Source organism: Aedes albopictus, chromosome 2, assembly GCF_035046485.1.
Source record: "Aedes albopictus strain Foshan chromosome 2, AalbF5, whole genome shotgun sequence".
In the NCBI taxonomy this organism is placed as follows: Eukaryota; Metazoa; Arthropoda; class Insecta; order Diptera; family Culicidae; genus Aedes; species Aedes albopictus.
Window position 1 is genome coordinate 226,323,014 of NC_085137.1, and position 22,828 is coordinate 226,345,841.

At 39.4% G+C, this 22,828-nt stretch overlaps 1 protein-coding gene and 1 long non-coding RNA gene across 18 annotated transcripts in view; one reads left to right on the forward strand and one right to left on the reverse strand.

Annotated features, from left to right (window-relative positions):
* The window catches only part of LOC109432889 (E3 ubiquitin-protein ligase lubel), an 88,685-nt gene that overhangs the window by 14,854 nt on the left and 51,003 nt on the right, over nucleotides 1–22,828 (forward strand). For all 17 annotated transcript variants that reach the window (XM_062851218.1, XM_029855909.2, XM_062851217.1 and 14 more), the window contains exons 2-5: nucleotides 1,319–1,411; nucleotides 1,474–1,606; nucleotides 9,623–9,771; nucleotides 11,087–11,260. In XM_062851218.1, the coding sequence (XP_062707202.1) occupies nucleotides 1,319–1,411; nucleotides 1,474–1,606; nucleotides 9,623–9,771; nucleotides 11,087–11,260 (549 nt within the window). The remainder of the gene's footprint in view (nucleotides 1–1,318; nucleotides 1,412–1,473; nucleotides 1,607–9,622; nucleotides 9,772–11,086; nucleotides 11,261–22,828) is intronic.
* LOC134287938 (uncharacterized) lies at nucleotides 22,173–22,572 on the reverse strand. Its single transcript, XR_009997648.1, has 3 exons — nucleotides 22,485–22,572; nucleotides 22,345–22,428; nucleotides 22,173–22,270 (listed from the first exon to the last, which is right to left on the reverse strand). It is a non-coding gene; the product is annotated as an uncharacterized LOC134287938 (long non-coding RNA).

A 22,828-nucleotide genomic window follows, 5' to 3' on the forward strand; every position in this document is an offset into this window, starting at 1 on the left:
CAGGTGGTTATGAGGTGGCTGTTATGAGGGTTGCATCTTTCCCGTGGGATATCAAATCACAAAGATTTGGGACTAATCTGTGACTCTTCGGCAAGATTGATGTAATCCTCCAATAATGGTCGAGAAGTTACCCGGCCACGTCTTTGTAGCTACTGAGGAATGGGAAACGATGGTTAGTTAGACACCTAAGAAAGATGTAGGAAGCTTTACGACCTCTCAGGTCCAGGTGTCTAGGGATTGTGGGTGTTGTTAGTGGGTGAGCAAAGTCCAAAAGATACGTTTGGTCACGTTCAGGCTCTGTACATATTATTAGGCTGTTTCGAATCAGTTGTCTGCTTAATTCCTCCAGGTAGCTTCGTCATCTTGATTGCATTTGGTTATCGATATTACGATACTTCTATATATTATTTAAATCAAACGATAAATTCGCCTGAATTTTCCTGAAATAAAATAATGGTTCGTGCAACACGTGTGAAGTGAGGAAAATTGAGTTAACACTTCTCTTTTTGAACTGGTTGAATAAGTAAAATATTTGATGTTTCAGTAAATGCTGAAACATGTATTGTTTTATTCAATGCTAAACTACAACCGATAAAACTCAAAGCTCATGGCTGTCAACTTAACAAAGCAAGATAATCATTGATGTCATCTTTACTAAAGCAGTGTAACAGTCTCTCCATTTATTTTTAAACTCTCTAATACGTAATTCTAATGAAAGGAAAAGCCACAAATAGACCGATCAAATAAAAAGCACCAAGTCATAGAAGCAACAGTTCCGCTGTTCGATCTTGGTCTGACTATAGTCTATACATTTGTATGTACATACATCCGACCGCATTCACGCCGGCTGCCAATCGCATTCTTGGGTGCAAAAGAAAAACCAAAAAACTTTCGTTAAGTTTTCCCGGCTCGTGTGCCGTCCTCTGCTTGTAAACGATTTATTTTTTTAGGTTTTTCTGTCGAGTGGCGAAAATTGTAAATAAATACAACCTTCCCGCACACCACCGCACCAAGCGCGCGATGGGGGTAAACAATTTCACAAGCGTATGTTCGTGAATGAGGATAGCATGATGCTAATTTAGATCGGGAATGTCGGCCGCTAAGATTTACGCAATATCCACCGTCTCGCGTTCGGCTGTCTACTACGGATGCGTTGCGTAGGCTACCAATTTGTAATAGAAAGAAAAAAAAATCATTGCGAAAAACTCGTTGCGCTTTTCACTGGTCGCCTCACAGCACTTGAACTTGTGATAAAAATGAACGCGAAAAGGTACCACTGCTCTTGAAATCTGTACTAACCGATGCACTATTTTCGCAGGGTAGCGTACCGTTGAGATCACCTACGCCTCCAGCCATGGCTAACCATCCATCGTCTAGATTTAGAATCTCAAGAACCATGCCATCATGGGTGGTAGGTATATCACAGCTGGTAAAACCATATTGAGATTTCAAAACTGGATCATTCCATTTCAGACCGAGAGCAGCGATCGGGTTGGTCCTGCGCCTCCTCCCCCGCCGATCAATACAGATCCGGAGTACGAAGTCATCGACGTTGCAAATCAACAATATTCCAACACTCCTCCTCCTATTCCAGTGAAATCGGCTGGTGAGTATTGATGGCTTATGTAACATATTAATCACCGCGAATATTAAAATAGAAGAGCCTCAAGTGGCCACTGGCCAGCTGCCATCCTAATAATAATAGTAATTTTTGAGGCCGTAAATAGGTAAAATAAAAAATAATCTATTTTTTTCTGTTCGGGTGATCCAATGCGACCAGTATTTAGATGTACATACATTTATTTGTTCAACATCATTAAGACAAGACATAATCAACAATAGTACGCCACAATACTCGGTTTGTGGCTGCCGCTCTCCATCCTCGGTCGAGCCCAATGCTCGCCAAGTCACGCTCCACCTGGTCCGCCCATCGTGCTCTCTGCGCTCCACGCCTTCTTATGCCAACCGGATCAGTTGCAAACACCAGCTTTGCAGGTGCTTTGTTGTCCGGCATTCTTGCAACATGCCCTGCCCACCGTATCCTGCCGGCTTTGGCTACCTTCTGGATGCTGGGTTCGCCGTAAAGTGCAGCGAGCTCGTGGTTCATCCTTCTCCGCCACACACCGTTCTCCTGCACACCGCCGGAGATCGTTCTTAGCACGCATCGCTCAAAAACTCCGAGTGCTTGTAGGTCCTCCTCGAGCATGGTCCATGTCTCGTGCCCGTAGAGGATCCCGGTCTTATTAGCGTTTTGTACATGGTGTATTTGGTGCGTGGGTGAATCTTTTTCGACCGCAGTTTCTTCTGGAGCCCGTAGTAGGCCCGACTTCCGCTGATGATGCGCCTCCGAATTTCACGGCTCACGATGTTTTCAGCCGTCAGTAAGGATCCGAGGTAGACGAATTCCTCCACCACCTCGAAAGTATCCCCGTCTATCGTAACATTACTACCCAGACGGATCCGGTCGTGTTCGGTTCCGCCTACCAGCATGTACTTTGTTTTTGAGGCATTCGCCACCAGTCCGACCTTTGCTGTTTCGCGTTTCAGGCGGATGTAAAGCTCTGCCATCGTTCCAAATGTTCTAGCGATAATGTCCATGTCGTCCGCAAAGCACACAAATTGACCGGATTTTGTGAAAATCGTTCCCCGGCTGTTGAGCCCGGCTCGTCGCATCACACCTTTCACAGCGATGTTGAAGAGTAGGCATAAGAGTCCGTCACCTTGTCGAAGTCCCCGCCGAGATTCGAATGAACTGGATAGTTCACCAGAAACCCTTACGCAGTTTTGCACACCGTCCATCGTTGCTTTAATCAGTCTAGTCAGCTTCCCAGGAAATCCGTTTTCGTCCATGATTCTCCATAGCTCTGCGCGGTCGATACTGTCGTATGCCGCTTTGAAGTCGATGAACAGGTGATGCGTTGGGACCTGGTATTCACGGCATTTCTAGAGGATTTGCCGTACGGTAAAGATCTGGTCCGTTGTTGACCGGCCGTCGATGAAGCCAGCCTGATAACTTTCCACGAACTAATTTGTTTCAGGTGACAGACGACGGAAGATGATCTGGGATAGCACTTTGTAGGCAGCATTCAAAATAGTGATCGCTTTGAAGTTCTCACATTCCAAATGGTCGTCTTTCTTGTGAATGGGGCAGATTACCCTTTCCTTCCACTCCTCCGCTAGCTGTTCGGTTTCCCAGATCCTGACTATCAGCCGATGCAGACAGGTGGCCAACTTTTCTGGGCCCATCTTGATGAGTTCAGCTGCGATACCATCCTTACCAGGTGCTTTGTTGGTTTTGAGCTGGTGAATGGCATCCTTAGCTTCCCTCAGCGTGGGAGTTGGTTCATTTCCGTTCTCCGCTGCACTGGCGTCGTCGTTTCTTCCGTTGCCGTGGGCTCCCGTGCCTACGTTCTCCACGCCGTTCAGGTGCTGATCGAAGTGCTGCTTCCACCTTTCGATCACCTCACGTCCGTCCGTCAAGAGGCCTCCGTCTTTATCCCTGCATATTTCGGCTCGCGGCACGAAACCGTTGCGGGATGCGTTGAGCTTCTGATAGAACTTCCGTGTTTCTTGGGAATGGCACAGCAGTTCCATTTCTTCACACAACGCTTCTTCCAGACGGCGCTTTTTCTCCCGAAAGAGGCGGGTCTGCTGTTTCCGCTTCTGTTTGTAACGTTCCACGTTCTGTCGAGTCCCTTGCTGCAGCATTACCGCCCTCGCTGCGTTCTTCTCCTCCAAAACCGTTCTGCACTCTTCGTCGAACCATTCGTTCTGTCGATTTCGTTCCACGTACCCGATGGTGCTCTCTGCTGCGTCGTTGATGGCTGCTTTCACTGTACTCCAGCAGTCCTCTAGAGGGGCCTCATCGAGCTCGCCCTCGTCTGGCAACGCGGCTTCGAGATTCTGCGCGTATGCTGAGGCGACATCCGATTGCTTCAGTCGCTCTAGGTTGTACCGTGGCGGTTGCCGGTACCGTACATTGTTGATGACGGAGAGTTTTGAGCGCAGTTTGACCATCACCAGATAGTGGTCGGAGTTAATGTTGGCGCTACGATTGGTCCTGACGTCGATAATGTCGGAGAAGTGCCGTCCGTCAATCAGAACGTGGTCGATTTGAGATTCCGTATGCTGTGGTGATCTCCAGGTGTAACGATAAGGGAGGCTGTGTTGGAAAAAGGTGCTACGTATGACCATATTTTTGGAGGCGGCGAAATCAATGACTCGTAGGCCGTTTTCGTTCGTCTGCTGGTGGGCGCTGAACTTACCTATCGTCGGTCTAAATTCCTCCTCCTGGCCTACCTGAGCGTTCAAATCTCCTATGATGATCTTGACGTCGTGGCTTGGGCAGCGGTCGTACTCGCGTTCGAGCTGCGCGTAAAATGCGTCCTTGTCATCATCAGTACTTCCGGAGTGTGGGCTGTGCACGTTTATTATGCTGAAGTTGAAGAATCGGCCCTTGATCCTCAACCTGCACATTCTTTCGTCGATCGGTCACCAACAGATCACGCGTCTCTGCATATCACCCATCACTATGAAAGCTGTTCCCAGCTCGCGTGTGTTGCCGCAGCTCTGGTAGATGGTATGATTACCTCTAAACGTTCGCACCATGGATCCTGTCCAACACACCTCCTGCAGCGGGTGCTCCCAATGAAGTTGAGAGATCTGCAGTTCCACGTACCGAGTTTCCAATCGCAAGTCCTTTTTGTTCGCTGGGGTCGTTGCCGTTGGTCTCGGTTCGTATTATTCTGTTGCTGATTTTCCGCTACAATGGTTTTTTACGGCTGGCTCGTAGGGCCTGACACCAACCCCCTACTTTCCGGAGGACCATAGTGCACAGTTGAGCTTAGAGTCCTTCCCTGGCACTCGGACGTAGATCAGCCGCCCCTAACATGGGGATCAGACGCTGTTGTGAGCCGCTCCTCCTGGAGAACAGACGCTCAGGTTTACCGAAGCAACCCCCCCCCCCCCCCTTCCCTGTCAGCCTACGACCAAAGTTCCCACCGGGGTTGGTTACCCGATCTTCGCTAAGGTTGCTCATAGTTTCCGGCCGGTACCGCGTGGAGGTAGGGATAGGAGTTGCTGGGCAGAGGCTAGTGGATCACAATGGGATCTGAATTGCGCAGCATACCCAGCCTTTACCGTGCCAGTATTTAGATGTCTTGTGGCAATACCCACCCGTATCCTTAGTATTTAGTGCATATCGTACTACTCCATTGTCATTGAGAGGCATTGAAGCATCGATTGCTGTACAGTTCTTGTTTCGTTACCTCAGAGGTTCAAGAAATCGAATGCGATGAAAAGGTCTCGTTTTCATAGCTATTTAAATCTCAATGGAAATGTGCCCTCAAAGACAATCGATTTGATTTCTGAAAAATCCATGCATCGAAACTCTAGCCCAATCCATGTCTTGATTCTAGTTTAGTTCCAGCACAGCAAAAAAAACCGGGACATTATGGTCGTTACGGAGGGTTTCAGATGCGTCACGTTCGAAAGGGTTTAAGGGGGATTTTAGAAACATTTCAGGAGCTTCGGGGCAGTTTCGGCGGGTTTTAGAGGCGAGTTTTCAGGGGTTTCGGACCGTCTTAGGTGCATTATATGGGGTCCGAAGCGGTTTCAGGGGGATCTTGGAGGTATTTCTGGAAGTTTCAGAGGATTTTTAGAGACCCCATCACAATATGTTTTGAAACGCCCCTAACACTTTGATTTAAAGGTGTTCTGAAACCCCCCTTATACGACCCTGACCTAAAATGCCTCGAAACGCCCCTAAATCTTTCGTAATCCCATTGAAGCGCCCTCATCATATTCAATTTGAAATGTCTCTGAAACCCCTTTTGATCGTGCAAGTGGTAGGTTCACAAGGCTCGAGAACGACATTTCTGCTCAGGACTGAAAAACTTGGTAAACGGTTACATGATTTATTACCAGCACTGCGGATGCAGTGGATTGGCCTACGCTGTGTTTACTACTGAATACATTTGGTGATACATATATAGCTATTGTATAATAGTAATGGTATGGTTAGAGATTTGCACCGTTGCCCGAACACCTTTGGATGTCTTTAACCCTAAAAGGGATACCTTCATGGCCTCAGTTTCGTCACCTCGCTGAGTGTGTTCCATCAAAGACGAGCTCTGAAAGGCGCCTGGGGTCCAATGGATCCCAGGTATCCCTTTTACGGTTAATAGGGTCCAGAACCCCCTTGAAACGCCTCTGAAATGCTTTTGATAGCCTCTAAACCGTTCCTGAAACACCCTGAAAATCTCTAAAATGACTCTGAAATACCTTGAAACGGTGATGGGGATCTCTATTGGGATGCATTCTTCGGCGGAAAAAGTGAAAAGTGATGCGTGTTTGGGGCAGTTGTGATGGGGATCTCTGTCTCGTTGCATTGTTCGGCGGAAACAAACTAAAAGTGACACGTGTTTAGGGCAGTTGCAATGGGGATCTCGGTCGGGTTGCACTGTTCGGCGGAAAAAGTGAAAAGTGACGCGTGTTTGAGGCAGTTGCGATGGGGATCTCGAACGCGTTGCATTGTTCGACGGAAAAAAAAAAAACAAAAAGTGACGCACGTTTGGGGCAGGTGCACATTGTCCTTCCTCGTGAAGTGATGAAAATGGATACACACTTGGTAGCCAACGGTATGGCAGAAACTTTAAGGAGTCAAGGAGTGGTTGCGATCATCCGACGACATGGAACTGGGTGAGATCATTCCGATTTATTTCTTTACATCCTCTTGTGCTGACCCAATATTGAAGCGATAAAAATTTTAGAAGAATGTAATTGCAGCTCACAATAATCATTGAGCAAATTAAAAATAATTGGCTAAGTTACCACAACGGCCGTCGATCACAGGTAACATGGTACTATTCTTAATAAAATACATAATTCGTAAATAGCTATCTAAGCTTGAAAGTGTGTAGCTAGTCCCAAGCACCATTCATTGGTACTCTGCAACTGTGATTGTTCTGGTCTATCACGAAGTAGCAACTACGATGTGTATGGTTATCTTTGCTTTGCTTTGCTTTGCTAAATGACTTTGAAATACCTTGAAACGCTCCTCAAACCGCTTGCAACGCCCTTTAAATGCACCTGAGATCCCTTGAATTGCTCTTAGAGCCCCTTGAAACGTCCCTGAAACCCCCTTAATACTATTGAAATGCCCCTTAATGCACCGTAATCCCATTAAAACGCCAACAAATCTTTACAGAACGCCCATAAAAGGCTCCTCAAATCCCCTGGAGCAACCTCTTAAAACGTCCCTGAAAACCCTTGGAACCCCCTTTCTTGGGCTCTCTGGAAACTTTCTGAAACCCCCCTTATCCCCACCTCAAATGCCCAGGAGCAAGACTTGTTCTGGCGAACTAGATTCCCTCATTAAAGCCAGAATTATGCATAAATTTCCCTCTTTTTATGCCTTTTTAATTTTTGCGCATTTTTAATTTATGCAGTCCCAGCCATGTGCATAAAAAGAAGTTTCATTGTAATTTTATTATGCTATATATTTTATTATTCATAAGGATTCAAAATATAATTAAATTTTAAACAATGTTTTGTGTTGAAAAATTTGTCCTTTTTATGTTTAAAAAATCATATCTCAAAAACTGAGAAACATACATCTCTGATTTTTTGATATGCTCCGTCAAATTTCCTGAACTTTCTTATAAAAATATAAAACACGTTTTACGGCAGCCTATTTACTGCACCCATAAACAAATAGAAACGCTCCATAGAAAATCAAAAAGTGCTCCATAAAGAAAGAACATATGTTCCATGAAAATGTGCAATGTTACCCATAAATAATTGAAAACGTTCCATACTTTATAAAAAATGTACCGGTGAAATATAAAATTTTCTCATTAAAAGTGAAATTTTGCACCAATAAATAATACTGAAATGCTCCATAATAAAATACAAATGCTCCATAGAAAAATGCAAACGCTCCATAAAAAATTGAATATTGCTCCATAGAAAAATTAAATTGCACCATAAAAAATTTAAATTGCACCATAGGAAATAGATGAATTCTCCATAAGTATTATCAAACTGCACCATAGAAAATATGAATTGCTCCATGAAAAATTAAAAATCCTCCATAGATAGCATATTCTTATAATTTAATTCGGCAGGGCTGAATTGCTTTACATTGCACTGCTTTCTTGGTGCAAATGTTTAAAGTTATGGAGAATTTTCAATTTTTTATGGAGCAAATTGTATTTTATGTGGTGCAGTTTGCTAATACTTATGGAGCATTCATATATTTTCTATGGTGCAATTTCTATTTTTTATGGTGCAATTTATTTTTTCTATGGAGCAATATTCAATTTTCTATGGGTACAATTTCAATTTTTTATGGAGCGTTTGCATTTTTCTATGGAGCATTTGTATTTTATCATGGAGCATTTCAGTATTATTTATTGGTGCAAAATTTCACTTTTAATGAGAAATTTTTTTGTTTTACCGGTACATTTTTTATAAAGTATGGAACGTTTTCAATTATTTATGGGTAACATTGCACATTTTCATGGAACATATGTTCATTCTTTATGGAGCGCTTTTTGATTTTCTATGGAGCATTTGCAATTTGTTATGGTTGCATTAACCTTTTGCCACGTTTTACCCCTTTGATCCCAAGGGCATGAAAACTAAAATAATAGCATATTTTTTGCACTTACACACAATTGAATCCCTTTAACGTATTTTTTCTTGAAGCTGCAATACAACAAAACCATATTATTTCATCAGGATGACCAATAGGGTGGCCCAAAAAATCAAAGTTTTTGAAAACTAAAATTTTCTATAAAATCATAACTTTTAAATCGGTTGGTCAAGTTTAAATATGTTGCAAGAGACAAACTGTTTTAGGGTGCAATGAATATTTAAATAAATTTTTTTTCACGTTTTGGTCTTGGTACTGAAGGAACCTCCTTTTTATAGTTTTTAAATTTAAAAAATGTGTCCAGAGATATATGTTTTTATGTTTTTGAGATATGATTTTGTTTAAATAGAAAGTCGTGTTTTTCTTTGTGTCCAAGAAAAGAATACGAGTAATTTTGCCAATGCGGTTTCTAGAGGATTCCTTCAAAACCACATGGAGTTCAGAAATTTCTACCAAATTCTTCTTGTTGCTCTAAATTTGGCCTTATCTAGAAGCAATAAAAATATAAGAAGAAAGTTCAATTCCACAATAAAAAGGAAATAATACAGAAAAACATTGGTCAAATTATCCCAAAGACCGCTGATTACAAACATCAGACAACGCTTCGTTTTTATCCAATTGACATGTTTTAGTCAAATAGGCTACCATCATAAAACCAAAATAAAGGTATAAAGTTTTATGACGGCTTTCAAAACCTCTACAAGACTAATTGGTCATCAAAATGTTACTTAGATGGATACGTAATACGTAAAAAGCTAAATAAGCTTCACAGTTTCTTTAAAAATATATTAAGTCGATCTTATAAGATTCAAGTGATGCTTATCAAGTTTGTTTAACAACAGATGGATTTCATCATGGAATGTATCATTTAAAAAAATCAATTCTTAAAGTACAAACACAATTTGACTACGGTAATTTCATGCATCACAAAATTGATGGTAACTATCGTTTCTCTACACTTTTCAGACATCAAAAGAATGACCGTCATGAAGTGCGACTTGTGTGGATCTGTAACGCCGGCTGTTCGTTGTGGTCAATGCGAAAACAACATCTTCTGCGCATCTTGCGACGATCGCTACCACCGTCATCCAAAGCGTCAAACGCATATGAGAACGGTAAGTTTTTTGTTTCTTGCATTTGGTTTTTCTCAGAAGTATTCACTTTGCATGTCCTTTCAATCAACCATCTAACCATTTCAACGGATCGTGAACATCCTGCTGTGTCAAATTAGCACCATCCCTTCAATTTGGCAAATTGTACTGCAACAACATTCATCCGATTGGCTATATAGAATAAGATCATGATCTCTGGCGAATTTAAGTATCTCACCGCATGTCATACATTTAAGTTTCAATATCCACTTTTCATATACAGTGATGGCATATAAAGGATATAAGATAAAAACTTATGCAAAATGGTTCGATGACCAAAAGTTGTTTATAAATCAATTTGAAATATTGTTTTTTTATATATTTTGAAAATTTTAATTGAGCATCATAAGATTTTCAAACAATGAAGACATTTTGTTTTATTTTTAAATAATTTAAATCATTCTTCTTCCTTCTCTTGTTATGGCGACATACCAAGTAGGACAAATAGTACTTCTCAGCTTTGTTTTGTATGAGTATTTCCACAAGCTTTCTATTGTTGCATTAATGAATTGTTCCACGCCCTGGGAAGCTCTGATAAAATCCATTATAAAATCTATCACGAAAATTTGCTGCATCGAACGAGAATCGAACTAAAAGACCCTCAGCATGGTCTTGCAGATTATTCGCACATTTACTTCGGCTATACAGTCAGGATTTTTTACGGGGGATACGTACCACGTAAAAATAAAACTCAGTTCAAAATTCAAAAAACCACGTAAAAAAAGTCTCACCATTTCTCGACGAATCATGCAAAAATAAGACGATGATTTTTTTTTGTATGGAGTTTTCATTTACGTGGCCGCGTAAATGAAAACCGCGTAAAAAAAGACCGGACTGTATGCTCCATTGTTTTTTTTTAATTTAAATTATCTTCAAAGTGGAGCGGACCTGGTGTGATGGTTAGAACACTTGACTATCACGCCGAGAACCTGGGATCGAATCCCGCTCCCGACAAACTCGCAAAATGTGAGTTATTCCTTCGGAAGGGAAGTAAAGCGTGGGTCCCGAGATGAACTAGCCTAGGGCTAAAAATCTCGTTAATACAGATAAAAAAAAATATCTTCAAATCTGATTCTATGACCGGCGATGTTGTAATTATTGTCTGGTAAAAAACTCATCAACGGACTTGCAAAGTTTAGTATATATTTGTTAACCAGTTTTGCCATCACTGTAAATCACGTCACCGTTTTTTTTTCGGTCGTCATTTTTTCGTCGCAAGGCGCAAATCACTCTCTAACCCGATCAAAAATCGTATCTTTTTCTCTCGCTCAACCCACAGCCCGTAGAATTGCAAACCACTACCGCTACCACCTCCACTGCGGTGAAGCCCCCGTTGCCGCCGAAAGGCGAGGCTAGCACGAGCGGTCCCCTGCCGCCACCCAGAAGAAACAAACGTCCCGGTAGTTTTATCTTTCCCAGTCCCCTGCTAGGCCGCAAGCAGGACCAGGACCAGGTACGCTGCTGTAGCATTTCTTGAGGAACTATAAGCTATGTTATGACTAAATCAAACTCAACTATCGTCAATTTTAGTGCATCATGAAATTATTCATCATTATTCTGCATATCATTTGCCAAATTAAAATAATTAAAACTTCCTTGTTTGCGAAATGCTTTGCACATACAGCTATGCGAATTGACTTCGCTCTCTTCTGCTCACGCACGGTTTATTCTTTTAAATTTGATTTTAGTTAGATTTTTAAGAATTTTGTTAAACCAAAGGTTTTTAGTTTCAAATTAGACATATATTTATAACATCATCCAAGGCCACTTAAAATATTTCATAATAAGTTGTAAGTTTTTTTCGAAGAAAGTGATATTTGCTTAAAAACATCAGTGAAATCAATATAATTTCATCGCTTCAAAAGTTTTTGACGATTTTTGTACCTTAGTCATGAATTATTAGTTAAATATACGTTTTCTTTGAAACTAAAACCGCATGTGTTTCATTTTTTATTTCACTTCCTTTAACAATTATGCTTTTACTAACCTGGATTATTGAAAAGAAAATCGCTACTTATTTGGAATTTTTCAATCTTCCTAATGCATTAAGAAAAAGTTACACATTATGCATTGAGGGACAAATCTGACCCACGACATTTAAGTGCTCCCGAGAGAACCCATTTCGATTTTCGATCATTTGGCCATTAACGAAATATGTGGGCTACTGTTAATCTGGCATGATATTCGTGGCCACAAAGACATCCGAAACCGGTTTCGGAAGGAAACCGAAGGGACAAATTTAGATCGTTCGAGCGCAACCGTCTCCAGTTAGCCTAGTTGTCAAGGGTATGGATCGCCAACCGGAGACGGCGGGTTCGATTCCCATTCCAGTCGGGAAAATTTTCTCGACTCCCTGGGCATAGTGTATCATTGTACTTGCCTCACAATATACAAATTCATACAATGATAGGCAAAGAAAGCCCTTCAATTAATAACTGTGTAAGTGCTCAAAGAACACTAAGTTGAAGCGAGGCAGACCAAGTCCCAGTGGGGGCGTAGAGCAACAAAGAAGAAGAAGAAGAAGAAGAAGAGCGCAGCCGTGATCGAATGGCTCAAAATTTGTAACTTTCATTCATGAAATACAAAACCGACAAGCCAAGGATCAACAAACTAATGGTCCAATTATCCGGATGAACAGAAATCCGTTCAGGTAACGAGTGACTTTCTAGAACCCATATGCTGCACTGCACAATGATCGGAAAAAGATAAAGTTCGGCCAAAACTCTTTTTATGTGTTTAATCGAAGTTATAGGTTGTTTAGATATGTTATATAGTATTTTCAGGGTTTAAAAGGGGTTATTCAAAAATTACGTAACTTCAATAATTTCAAAAACGGTAAAAATCAGTAAACCTCACATTTTTTGCGTTTTTTGTTAGAAAATCAATTTGAATTTTAGATTTAGATCATCTTTCGATCCAATCCAATCAAGTTTGTTCAAAACGTGTGAAAAATGTAGGATGATAAATTTTATTTCAGTCAACAATAAAAAAAATAACGTAAAATATATGAAAAAACATGACTTTTCAAATAGCTTTAATTTGAAAAACTGCAAATTTCTGCAAAATATTTAAACGTTTTTATGCAGCACTAAGCATGATGTTTAAGATGTACTATTCGAAATTGCGGCGACACGTGACGACACGAACCGTTTTTTACCTTAAAAATTACCAAAATTCCCAAGGTACAATATATGAAAATTTGAAAAGTTTTGTGACATATTAGTTTTGCACCATAAGTGCATTCAAACAGTCCAATAACAAGCTTTCGTATACTGGATAACATAAAACATATATTCCATTCTAAAAATATTATTATTTTACTTTTTTCGAATAATGCATTTTTCAATTTTATGACTTAGGCCACTTTGGCAGTAAAATGTGATTGAAATACAAAAGCTGGTATGCTTTTAATTAAGAATCACAAAACTACAATACATTATCTTTGTTATAAGGTGAAATAAAGTTTAATAATATCAATTTCGTTTTTTGACAGTTTTGGCCGCCCCTTTGTATGGAGCCCGACCAATGTGCACTGTCCAGTAGCTTAAAATTCTTTATTTTTTTACTAGTGTGCCACTCCATTAAAAAAAAACAAAAAAAAACAAGGATTTTTTATGAATTTCTCCAGGGAACTCTTCGGAAATTGCTCAAGATTTTTTTTCCAAGAATTCCTCAAAGATTTTTTTTCTAAAAATTCTTTCAGGAACATTTCAACAGATTCATCCAGGAATTACTCTATGAATTCCTTCGTGGAATCCTCTACGAATGTCTTACAGATTCCGATAGTGATTGCTACAGGGATTTTTAAAAGACTCTTTAGATATTCTTACAGGGACTTCTGCTATAGGATGCATCGAAGATTTTTTCCAGGATTTACTGCAGTTATTTCTCTAGGTATTTCACCAGATATTTTCGTGGTATTTCTCCAGGGATTCCATCTGAAACTTCTCCGAGTTGTCTGAAGAGATTCTTTCAGTATTATTTTTTCTAGGATTCCGTCAAAAATTACTGGGATTCCTGAAGAAATTTCTGCAAATATCTCTTGGGCTATTCCTCCAGGCATTCCTTGAGTAATTTATTTTTCCATGTAATTTTTTTCACGCTAATATTTTTTTTCGCCTACCGTCAAGGCGCCATTCACCGTGGGGGCTCCATTCACCGTGTGCCTTCGAATATTTTTTCATTATTTCCATATTATGATTGAATGATATGACAATTTCCCTTCAATTGCACCAATACAACGCTAATGTATTGTTACCATGTCAAAACGCTCATTAAAAACATTTAAAAGTATCATTTTGACATTAAACTGTGTTTACATGAAGCGGGTTTCTGCTCGTTCACTGCATTCATAATGAAAAATCGAAAACTGCGCTAAGGTGATTTAAGCGATAAACTAAATGTAGTAACGTTTTTATTTCACCAAGAAGCAATTAAATTCACATATCAGGTATCTATTTTGCATTACCGATGTAAGTTTAACAAGAAAGTACGATTACTCGTACTTTTTAATTGAAACAAAAAGGCACGGTAAATGGGTACCCTAAAAATCAATGGTCTCCATTCACCGTGCCCCATATTGTCCCATATATCTAGAAAAAATCGAAAATTTAAACATTCGTTTTTCTAATGAAATCTTGCAAGTTATTACTTGAAATGAATTTAAATGAAGAAAATTCCCTTGGCTGGGTTGTTTAAATCATTTTTAAACAAAGTAAAATAAAATTTCTCATACACGGTGAATGGGTCCCTACTACCACGGTGAATGGTGACCTACCACGGAATTAGGCGACCCTACTACCCTTTACTAATTGTACTATATCACCAAGTTTTGTGAAAAATGTTCTACTTCTGTGGATATTGCTTTAATTTTAACCTATAATGAAGGCAATTAAAAGCGGCACCAACAATGTTTATGAGACTGGTGTCAAATGACAGCCCTTATTTGCCCCGAATCCTCTTAGATCCACGGTGAATGGTGCCTTGACGGTATAAATAATTCAGAGATTCTTAACTCACATTTTGGCACTAATTCATCTGGAATTTGTCGAAAAATTTCATTAGGCATTTCTTTTAGATTTTTTTTTAAATATTCTACCAGAGATTATTTTAGAAATTACAGGGTTTTCATCGAAATATCTTGTATTAACTCATCTACTCATCTCATTACTGCAGACACACTTTAAGGAACTGTTTGCTAGTTTTCCATCGAAATTTTTCCAGCGTCTCTTAGGAGTTGCAAAAAAGATTCTGTCAAAAATTCCTCCAGGGATTCCTTTAGAAATTTCTTCTGGGATTTAATTGGGAATTCCTCCTGGGGTTGAGTCAGGTATTTCTCCTAGGGTTTCTCGCTTAGCTTTTTTTAAGATTCCTTTGGGAACTCTTGTTGGGAATACTTCTGGAATTCCTCCTGAGCTTCCCTTAGAAATTGCTTGTGAGATTCCTTCAAGAAATTCTACTAGGATTTCAAGAATTCTTTCTGGGTTTTCTTCCGGAATTCCTTCCGAGGATTTTCCAGAAATTCATCCTGGCATTCTTTCCAGAACTCCTTCTTGAAATACTTCCAGAATTCCTTCTATGCTTCTTTCCTGAACTCCAAGGGTTTAATTCCAGTATTTCTCCAGGGATTCCATCAGGAGTTCCTCCAGGAATTCGCTCAGGAATTTCTCCGGTGATTCCTATAGGAACCCTTCAGCGTCTTCTCCAAGGATGCATTCTTTTTTTCAATTTTTTTTCCAAGGAATCCTTCGACCCCTCATCAAAGTATTGCTTCAGAATTTACTACTGTGATTCATCCTAGAATTCCTTCAGAATTCCTTCAAGATTTTTTTTTCTAGAATGTTTCTCCATATTTCTTTTAACGATTCCTTTTGAAATTCCTCCAGCAACTTTTTTCTGAGATTTCTTCAGGAATTCATTTTAAGATTTCGTCGGGAATTCCTACAAGAAATCCTCCAGATATTTTTTTTTTCAGTAATTCCTTCAGGAATTCTCCCAGGCATTCCTCCAGGATTTTATATAAAATAAAGCTTTCATCATTAGATGTGATGCGAATGCCCATCATACGATATGGGCTAGTACAGACATCAATAATAGGACGAACACCTTGTTGATTTCATTTCTGGAAATAAGCTCGATTTATGAAACAAAGGCGATGAACCCACTTTTACAATCGCCGTCAGGCAAGAAGTTCTTGATTAGATGTTGTGTAGTCCTACACTATCAGGAAAAAAAAATCAAAAATCGGCATGTGTCAGACGAAACCTCTTTATCTGATCACAAGCATATTTTGTTTGAATATGAGGCTGATCATCAACTCAAAGAAACTACAAGAAATCTTAGGAAGGCAAACTGCGAGCTTTATACGGAAATGGAAAGTTTCAATAACATCCCAAGTTCTTGTTATGGGGTTCAAAATAGCGCTAAAACTCTTCAAATAGAGATGTACCTTGGTGGAATAAAAACCTGCAAAAAATAAAATAGAACACCTGGAAACTATTTAACCGGGCTAAAACAAAACAACAGTGAGAACAATACAAAAAGTCCCTCAAAATGTATAACAGAGAAATCCGAAGGTCAAATAAATTGGATACATACATGTGAAAACATTGAGAGTACATACTTCAATTACAGCCAGGTTGCAAAAAGTCCTCGCTAAGAACCATTTAATTGGCCTGGGAACCCTTAAAAAAGAGAACGGCTCTTTCACAAATTTTAGAATCAATGTTAAAATCGCATTTTCCGTGTTCTACGCTTGTTTCAACTAAACTGTTCAGATTGAGTTTGCCATTATGCTACATCCATAAAGCTTGCCGAGAAGTGCGTGTCACTTTTGTCCCAACGATAAGTTTATCGCCCGCTATGTTAAAAATAATGAAATAATAACTATACAAGCATAATAAATCGTCATATTTAACAAAAAAACAATTTTTAAAAATCAATTTGCAAATCAAGTAGGCAAACACGGTGTGCCAAAAACCGTTATTAACAAATAAAAATGTCCACCAAAATGGCACCCGGCATTCGAAAGATATACTATTCTAGTATCTCCTCTGAAAATTTGAAAATCTATCATCGAGGGAAACTAAAGTTTTTGTTATTTGAAGATTTTGAGCCATTTCTATAGGATTTTCTTATATGAGTAAATATGCGCGCACGATGTGCCTGAAACCGATACTAATAAATAAAAATGTACACCAAACTGACACCCGGCATTCGGAAGATATACTATTATAGCATCATCTCCGAAAATTTGAAAATGTTTTATCGAGGAAAACGAAAGTTTTTACCGGTTGAAGATTTTCCTCAATTTCCATAGAATTAGCTCATATATGGGAATATTGTCATAGGGTGTTTCATTGGCTCTTCAAATCATAAACAAATGTTAATCAGTATCACAAACACCATTCCAAAGAAACAACATTCAAGCAACTTCTCTGAAAATTTGACAACATTTCATTGAAGCGATCGCAAATTACAGAGGTTGGAAAATATATGATATGATAAAGTATATTGAAAATGTAGTAACATCATAGAATATTCTTTAAATCTCACATGTTATTTATTCCTCGCAATTTATATACATATATATTGTAACTCATCTAAAACTTTGATAATGTACATCATTTTTTTCGATACTGTTACTAAACTCAATAGGTGTTTTGAAAGTGTCTATTAGCGTGGTTCAAAAAATCGTTTTTGCTAGACACCACTTATTCGATTGCTAACCAAATTCTATGCTTCCTCAAAAAATTTGAGCTCATTTGGTTGAAAATTGAGACTGCACAAGCCCTTCAAAGTTTATATGGGAATTACTATGGGAAAACGATGTTTTTCATTCAATCGACCGTAGCATTTTCCCAAGTGCTCTAGAGCACGGGTTCCCAACCGGTGGTCCGCGGCCCCCTAGGGGGCCGTGAAGCCTGTCCAGGGGGGCCGCGATGTTACCAAAACAATTGTAAAAAAAAATCTATGTTGTGCAAATTATACCAATTTTTAATTTTGTATACCGCCAACCCTCAAAAGCCACAATTTGAGGAACAAATTTTCAGAATAAAACGCCTTCAGAAGAAAAAAATTTCGGCTGCGCCGCTTTTTTTCAGCTACGACTGAAATTGAATGTACATTATTGTTTACGAAATGTGAGTGTCGAATAAAAAAACGTATTATTGATCGTCGGAAATCCTTCCAACAGTACACTTCTGGCTTGGTTACTGTACCCAAAAAACTCGGTTTCGTTCATTTAATTCATATTTTTTTTTAATTTTCATTGGGCCCCAGATGTTTTGACAATTTACAAAGGGGGCCGCCACGTCAAAAAGGTTGGGAACCCCTGCTCTAGAGTGTTAGTTGACTCCTGGTACTCCTAAGCTACTCTATCAGCTTCAACTTTACCGAAGACTGCATTCTATTCGCATGCTTCATTAATTAGTTACCGATTTTTATCCAGAATCAAAATCTTTACTTATGATAGTTAAACTATTCGGTGGGCATCACTGCATTTTGCAGTGAAACATAGTAGCCATAACTTCAGTGTGATATCTTTGGCACCATATGCAGCAATGTTGCCTGCTGGGAAGCTGGAGAATTACTGTTAAAGTTTACCCAGTTGGTTACAAATCGATAACTAATTAATGAGGCGCCCGATTTGAATGCAGTCTTTGGCAAAGTTGTGGCTGAGAGAGTAGCCTAAGAGTACCAAGAGTCAACTAACCATTTAGGGCACTTGGGGAAATGCTACGGTCAATTGAATGAAAAACATCGTTTTCCCATAGTAATTCCCATACAAACTTTGAAGGACTTGTGCAGTCTCAATTTTCAACCAAATGAGCTCAAATCTTGGGTGAAAGCATAGAATCTGATTACGAATCGAATAAGCGGTGTGGAGTCAAAACGATTTTTTGAACCACGCCAGTGTCTATAGACAAAGCGATAGTATGCATATTCCCAATGAAATTGGAAGAAAAGCTTAAAATCGTTGTTACTGATGATCATTCAAATGAAATATTTCTTAGTTCACGAAAAATACATTGATAACATGACGTATAAAAGCTATCAACATTATACCAACGATTTACAAAGCCTCCTAAGATGATGATGATGATGATAGTTCTCCATTCATTGTAGCACGGTACTAAGCCCGATAGCAGTGGGCTGTCCACCCAATGTGATTCGATCAAGCAAAACATTACAATTATACTCAACTTGATTTTTTTAAATCAAGATCACACAATTATATATAGTGCAAGCCATCGCATTGGAGGATGCCCCAATGAATGTGAAGAAGAAGAGTTCACCATTCTCTACATAATGGTTTTAAAGGGAAGTTGGCATCTCCACTCTTCCAACCATATATAATGTATCGACTGGCGGCTCTGATAACCCTCCTCTTAACCCCAGAACTGGTTGTGTTATATTTGCATTATATTATGTTATGTTAGCATTTGAAAGACGGTTATTCTATTACGTATACGAGATTTTGAATTTGGATGGAATGTAATGATCGAAAATATAAAGTATTGTATACGTGAATTAAAATATTTACCTTTTATCGTTGAAAACTTACTATTGCCTTACGAATGCCTCTTCGATGAGACCCAGAATCGTATCTAGCCTGTACTTGTCCAGCTCCTGATGCTACGGCCGTGGCACATCCACCAGCCGCGGCGCTTGTTGCTATCGTCTTCCCGCATCGGACGGATGTCCTTCTTGAACGAAGAGTAATCGCTACCGACCTTGATGTCGTCGGCCGGGCTCTTGATGTGATTGTACAGACTCCAAAACTCTCGACTTTGGAAAAGCTGGTCACCGTTCAGGGTATTTTCCCGCGATTTGGTCCGGTCCGGTCCCTGGTACCAGAGCGTCCAGGTCGACTGCAGCGGGTGCTTGAAATTCCTCAGCACGAACAAAATATGACAGTACAATTTAAATACGTCCTCGCGCGTGCACAGCTTGCTGCGATCCCAATTTACAAAGCCTCCTAAGAATACCAAAACCTAGGGCTGTGAATTCACTTTAACTCTCGTTTCACCATGAAACGTTTTCAAATTCACCGACAAGATACCAACATGTCACGTGCTTAAAAAAAACGGATGTCAAACTCTCAGGAAGTTTATATAATCAACACTCACGGTGTGCCACATTTTTATTTTTATTCGAATAGCAGGTTGAACTATAAAATATTAATTAGATTCTCAAACCACGGTAATTTACATTCATCCCAATGAAATCTTGTAAAATTTTCAGAGAAGTTGCTTGAATATTGTACTTTTGGGATTTAAGAAACTCATTACACCGTTCAGCACTAGTTCGCGTTATGAGATGAGAAAAAAAGAGTAGGGTTTTGGGACCCTAGAAACTATAATGCGTATACATATCAATGGAACACCCCAAGTTCTCAATTCAAACTTCGGTAATAAATTGTCCCGTTCCAATATTTTTCGAAAATTCTTTCACTATGACACTTCTAGGGTTTCAAAACCCTTTTTTCACCCCACAACACGAGCTTTAACAAAACTTTGTCGAGCAGTGTTATTATTTATTTACGATATGAAGAGCACCGTATGACAATACTCCCATATATGAGCTAATTCTATGGAAATTGAGGAAAATATTCAACCGGTAAAAACTTTCGTTTCCCTCGATAAAACATTTTTAAATTTTCGGAGATGATGCTATAATAGTATATCTTTCGAATGCCGGGTGTCAGTTTGGTGTACATTTTTATTTATTAGTATCGGTTTCAGGCACATCGTGCGCGCATATTTACTCATATAAGAAAATCCTATAGAAATGGCTCAAAATCTTCAAATAACAAATAACGTGGTAAATATGATCATTGACCATGCTATCAGTAACAGAATGCAAACTGCCTTACATTTGGTCTCTTCATGGTGCGTTAAGGAAAGCTTAAAGGATGTAAGTCCTTCAAAAACTACGGTCGTAACGTTTACACGAAAGAGACAAATTAAATTTCAATAGCTGGCAGCATTTATTTATTACGTAACGCTAAAATCGACATTTTTCGACCCCCCCCCCCTCCCCCCTCCGTAACGCCTTTTTGTATGAAACCCCGATATTTTATGTATGGACCGTAACGCTCGGCCCCCCTCCCCTTAGAGCGTTACGTGATTTGTGGATGGCGCCTAACCATGGCGCAAGGAATTATTTTGGCACTTTCAACCACAGTCAAGTATCTCGCAATACTCCTTGACAGTGCGCTAAATTGGAATTTGCATCTTGAGCAAGCAAACCTTGTTGAAGGTGACCTGAAAGGGCATCTAAGTATTCTAAAAACAATTAGTATTGACTCGTTATTCACAAGTATAATAGTGATTGGATGCGCAGAAGGTAACATTTTGAACGCATTTTTGAAGTGGTTAACCCTGGGCGGTATCTGTGGACCAATGGGGGCCAGAATTACATCCAGGATCAATCGTATTTTACACAGATGGTTCGAAACAGAACGATTAAGTTGGTGCAGGAGTACCTGGCCCGTAGTTAACGAATCAATTCCTATGGAAAAAGGGCCAACTGTTTTTCAAGCTGAAATTCAGGCAGAAAGCTGTGATATTTGTTTACGCAGAAATTACAGATATCCAAAAATATGCATCCTAATAGTTAATCAGCAACATGTTCTTTTATCCCTTTCGTGACGGACCATAAAAGAATGATTATCTCAAATTTTCTCTTATAAACTTAACGTCCTCTAGAATAAAACTTTCTCTACTTCGGCTACTTTATCCACCTATGCACTTTTTGGGGTCAAATTAGGACCAGTACAATTGTGCTGGTCCGTCCTTAAGCCGGTCGATGTTCACTAAGTAAGTGCTAAAAATTGCCTACTTTTAGGAGTTTTATGGTACAGAAGATTTAGGCTGACACAAATTTCGATTTTCTCTTATGTCACCGCCCCCTCGGAAAATTTTGGTCGAAATTCAACATTTTGAGGGGGGACACCAACAAATTATTTAAGAAATTTTAAAATTTTAAGATGAAATTAGAGTTGCACAGGAAATTTCTTAACAAATCCGATGAGTTTATAGAGTTTGCCGAATTGTTTGGGTATTTCTTCGTCAAATACATTTATTATTTATTGTCCTCCCCCTTAGCGAGCCAACGAGTATTGTGACAAAAGAAGAAAATTAGATTTGTTCCGGCCTTATTGTAATTATTAAATCACTGCAAAGTGTTAGTTTGTAGAAATTTAGACGTATAATTTCAAATCTAGGAACACGAGATCAGCTTGACAGGATATTCAAACCATAGAAATGAATAAGAAGAAGATAATAAGAACAGCAAATCCCTGTTCCAATCTAATTCATGATTTCGATAATATGGAGTAATATTATTCACCCTAGTATTCAAACTTGGTAGTTTTTCGGCTTTCAGTCACAGAAAAAGCGTTGATTATTCTAAATCATTGCCTACGTTTCGATCCTATGGTTGGGATCTTCATCAGGGCCTGTTTATTGTATAAAAGAGGGGGGGGGTGCTCTTAATTTTTATAGTTCGTTTTTGATTAGTTTAATTACTCACTCGATATGAATCAACTTGTGAAGATCGTGTTGATCACACGGTGGAATGTCGTTTGCATTGGGTTCGGGCACCGCACTTGTAACACTGTGATTAGGAAATTATTGATTAAAGAAGATTTGAGAAGCAAATTTCGATCATACTTAGACCAACCAGCACCCTGGTTGAGATGGTGGGTGGGTGGTACGTTTAACCGTTCGAGTCGCAACACTTGGCACTTTGGGAACACTCCTGTTCTTGTTCGCCACACTGAACTACAAATCAACCCAAATTTAAGTTGTTTTGACGCAATCCCGGTCTTCCGTGGAATAACTCAAATTTGCGTTAAACAGCGAAAGTGGTGAGTGAGAGCGGCAAAAAAATTAACCCAGTGGTAAGTTATTTTCACCCAACGGAGGCCTCAAATGACGCAAATTTGGGTTAATTCAAGAAAACCCAAATTTGGCTTCTTCCACGGAAGAGCAGCGGATGCGTCGGTGCTTCTCTT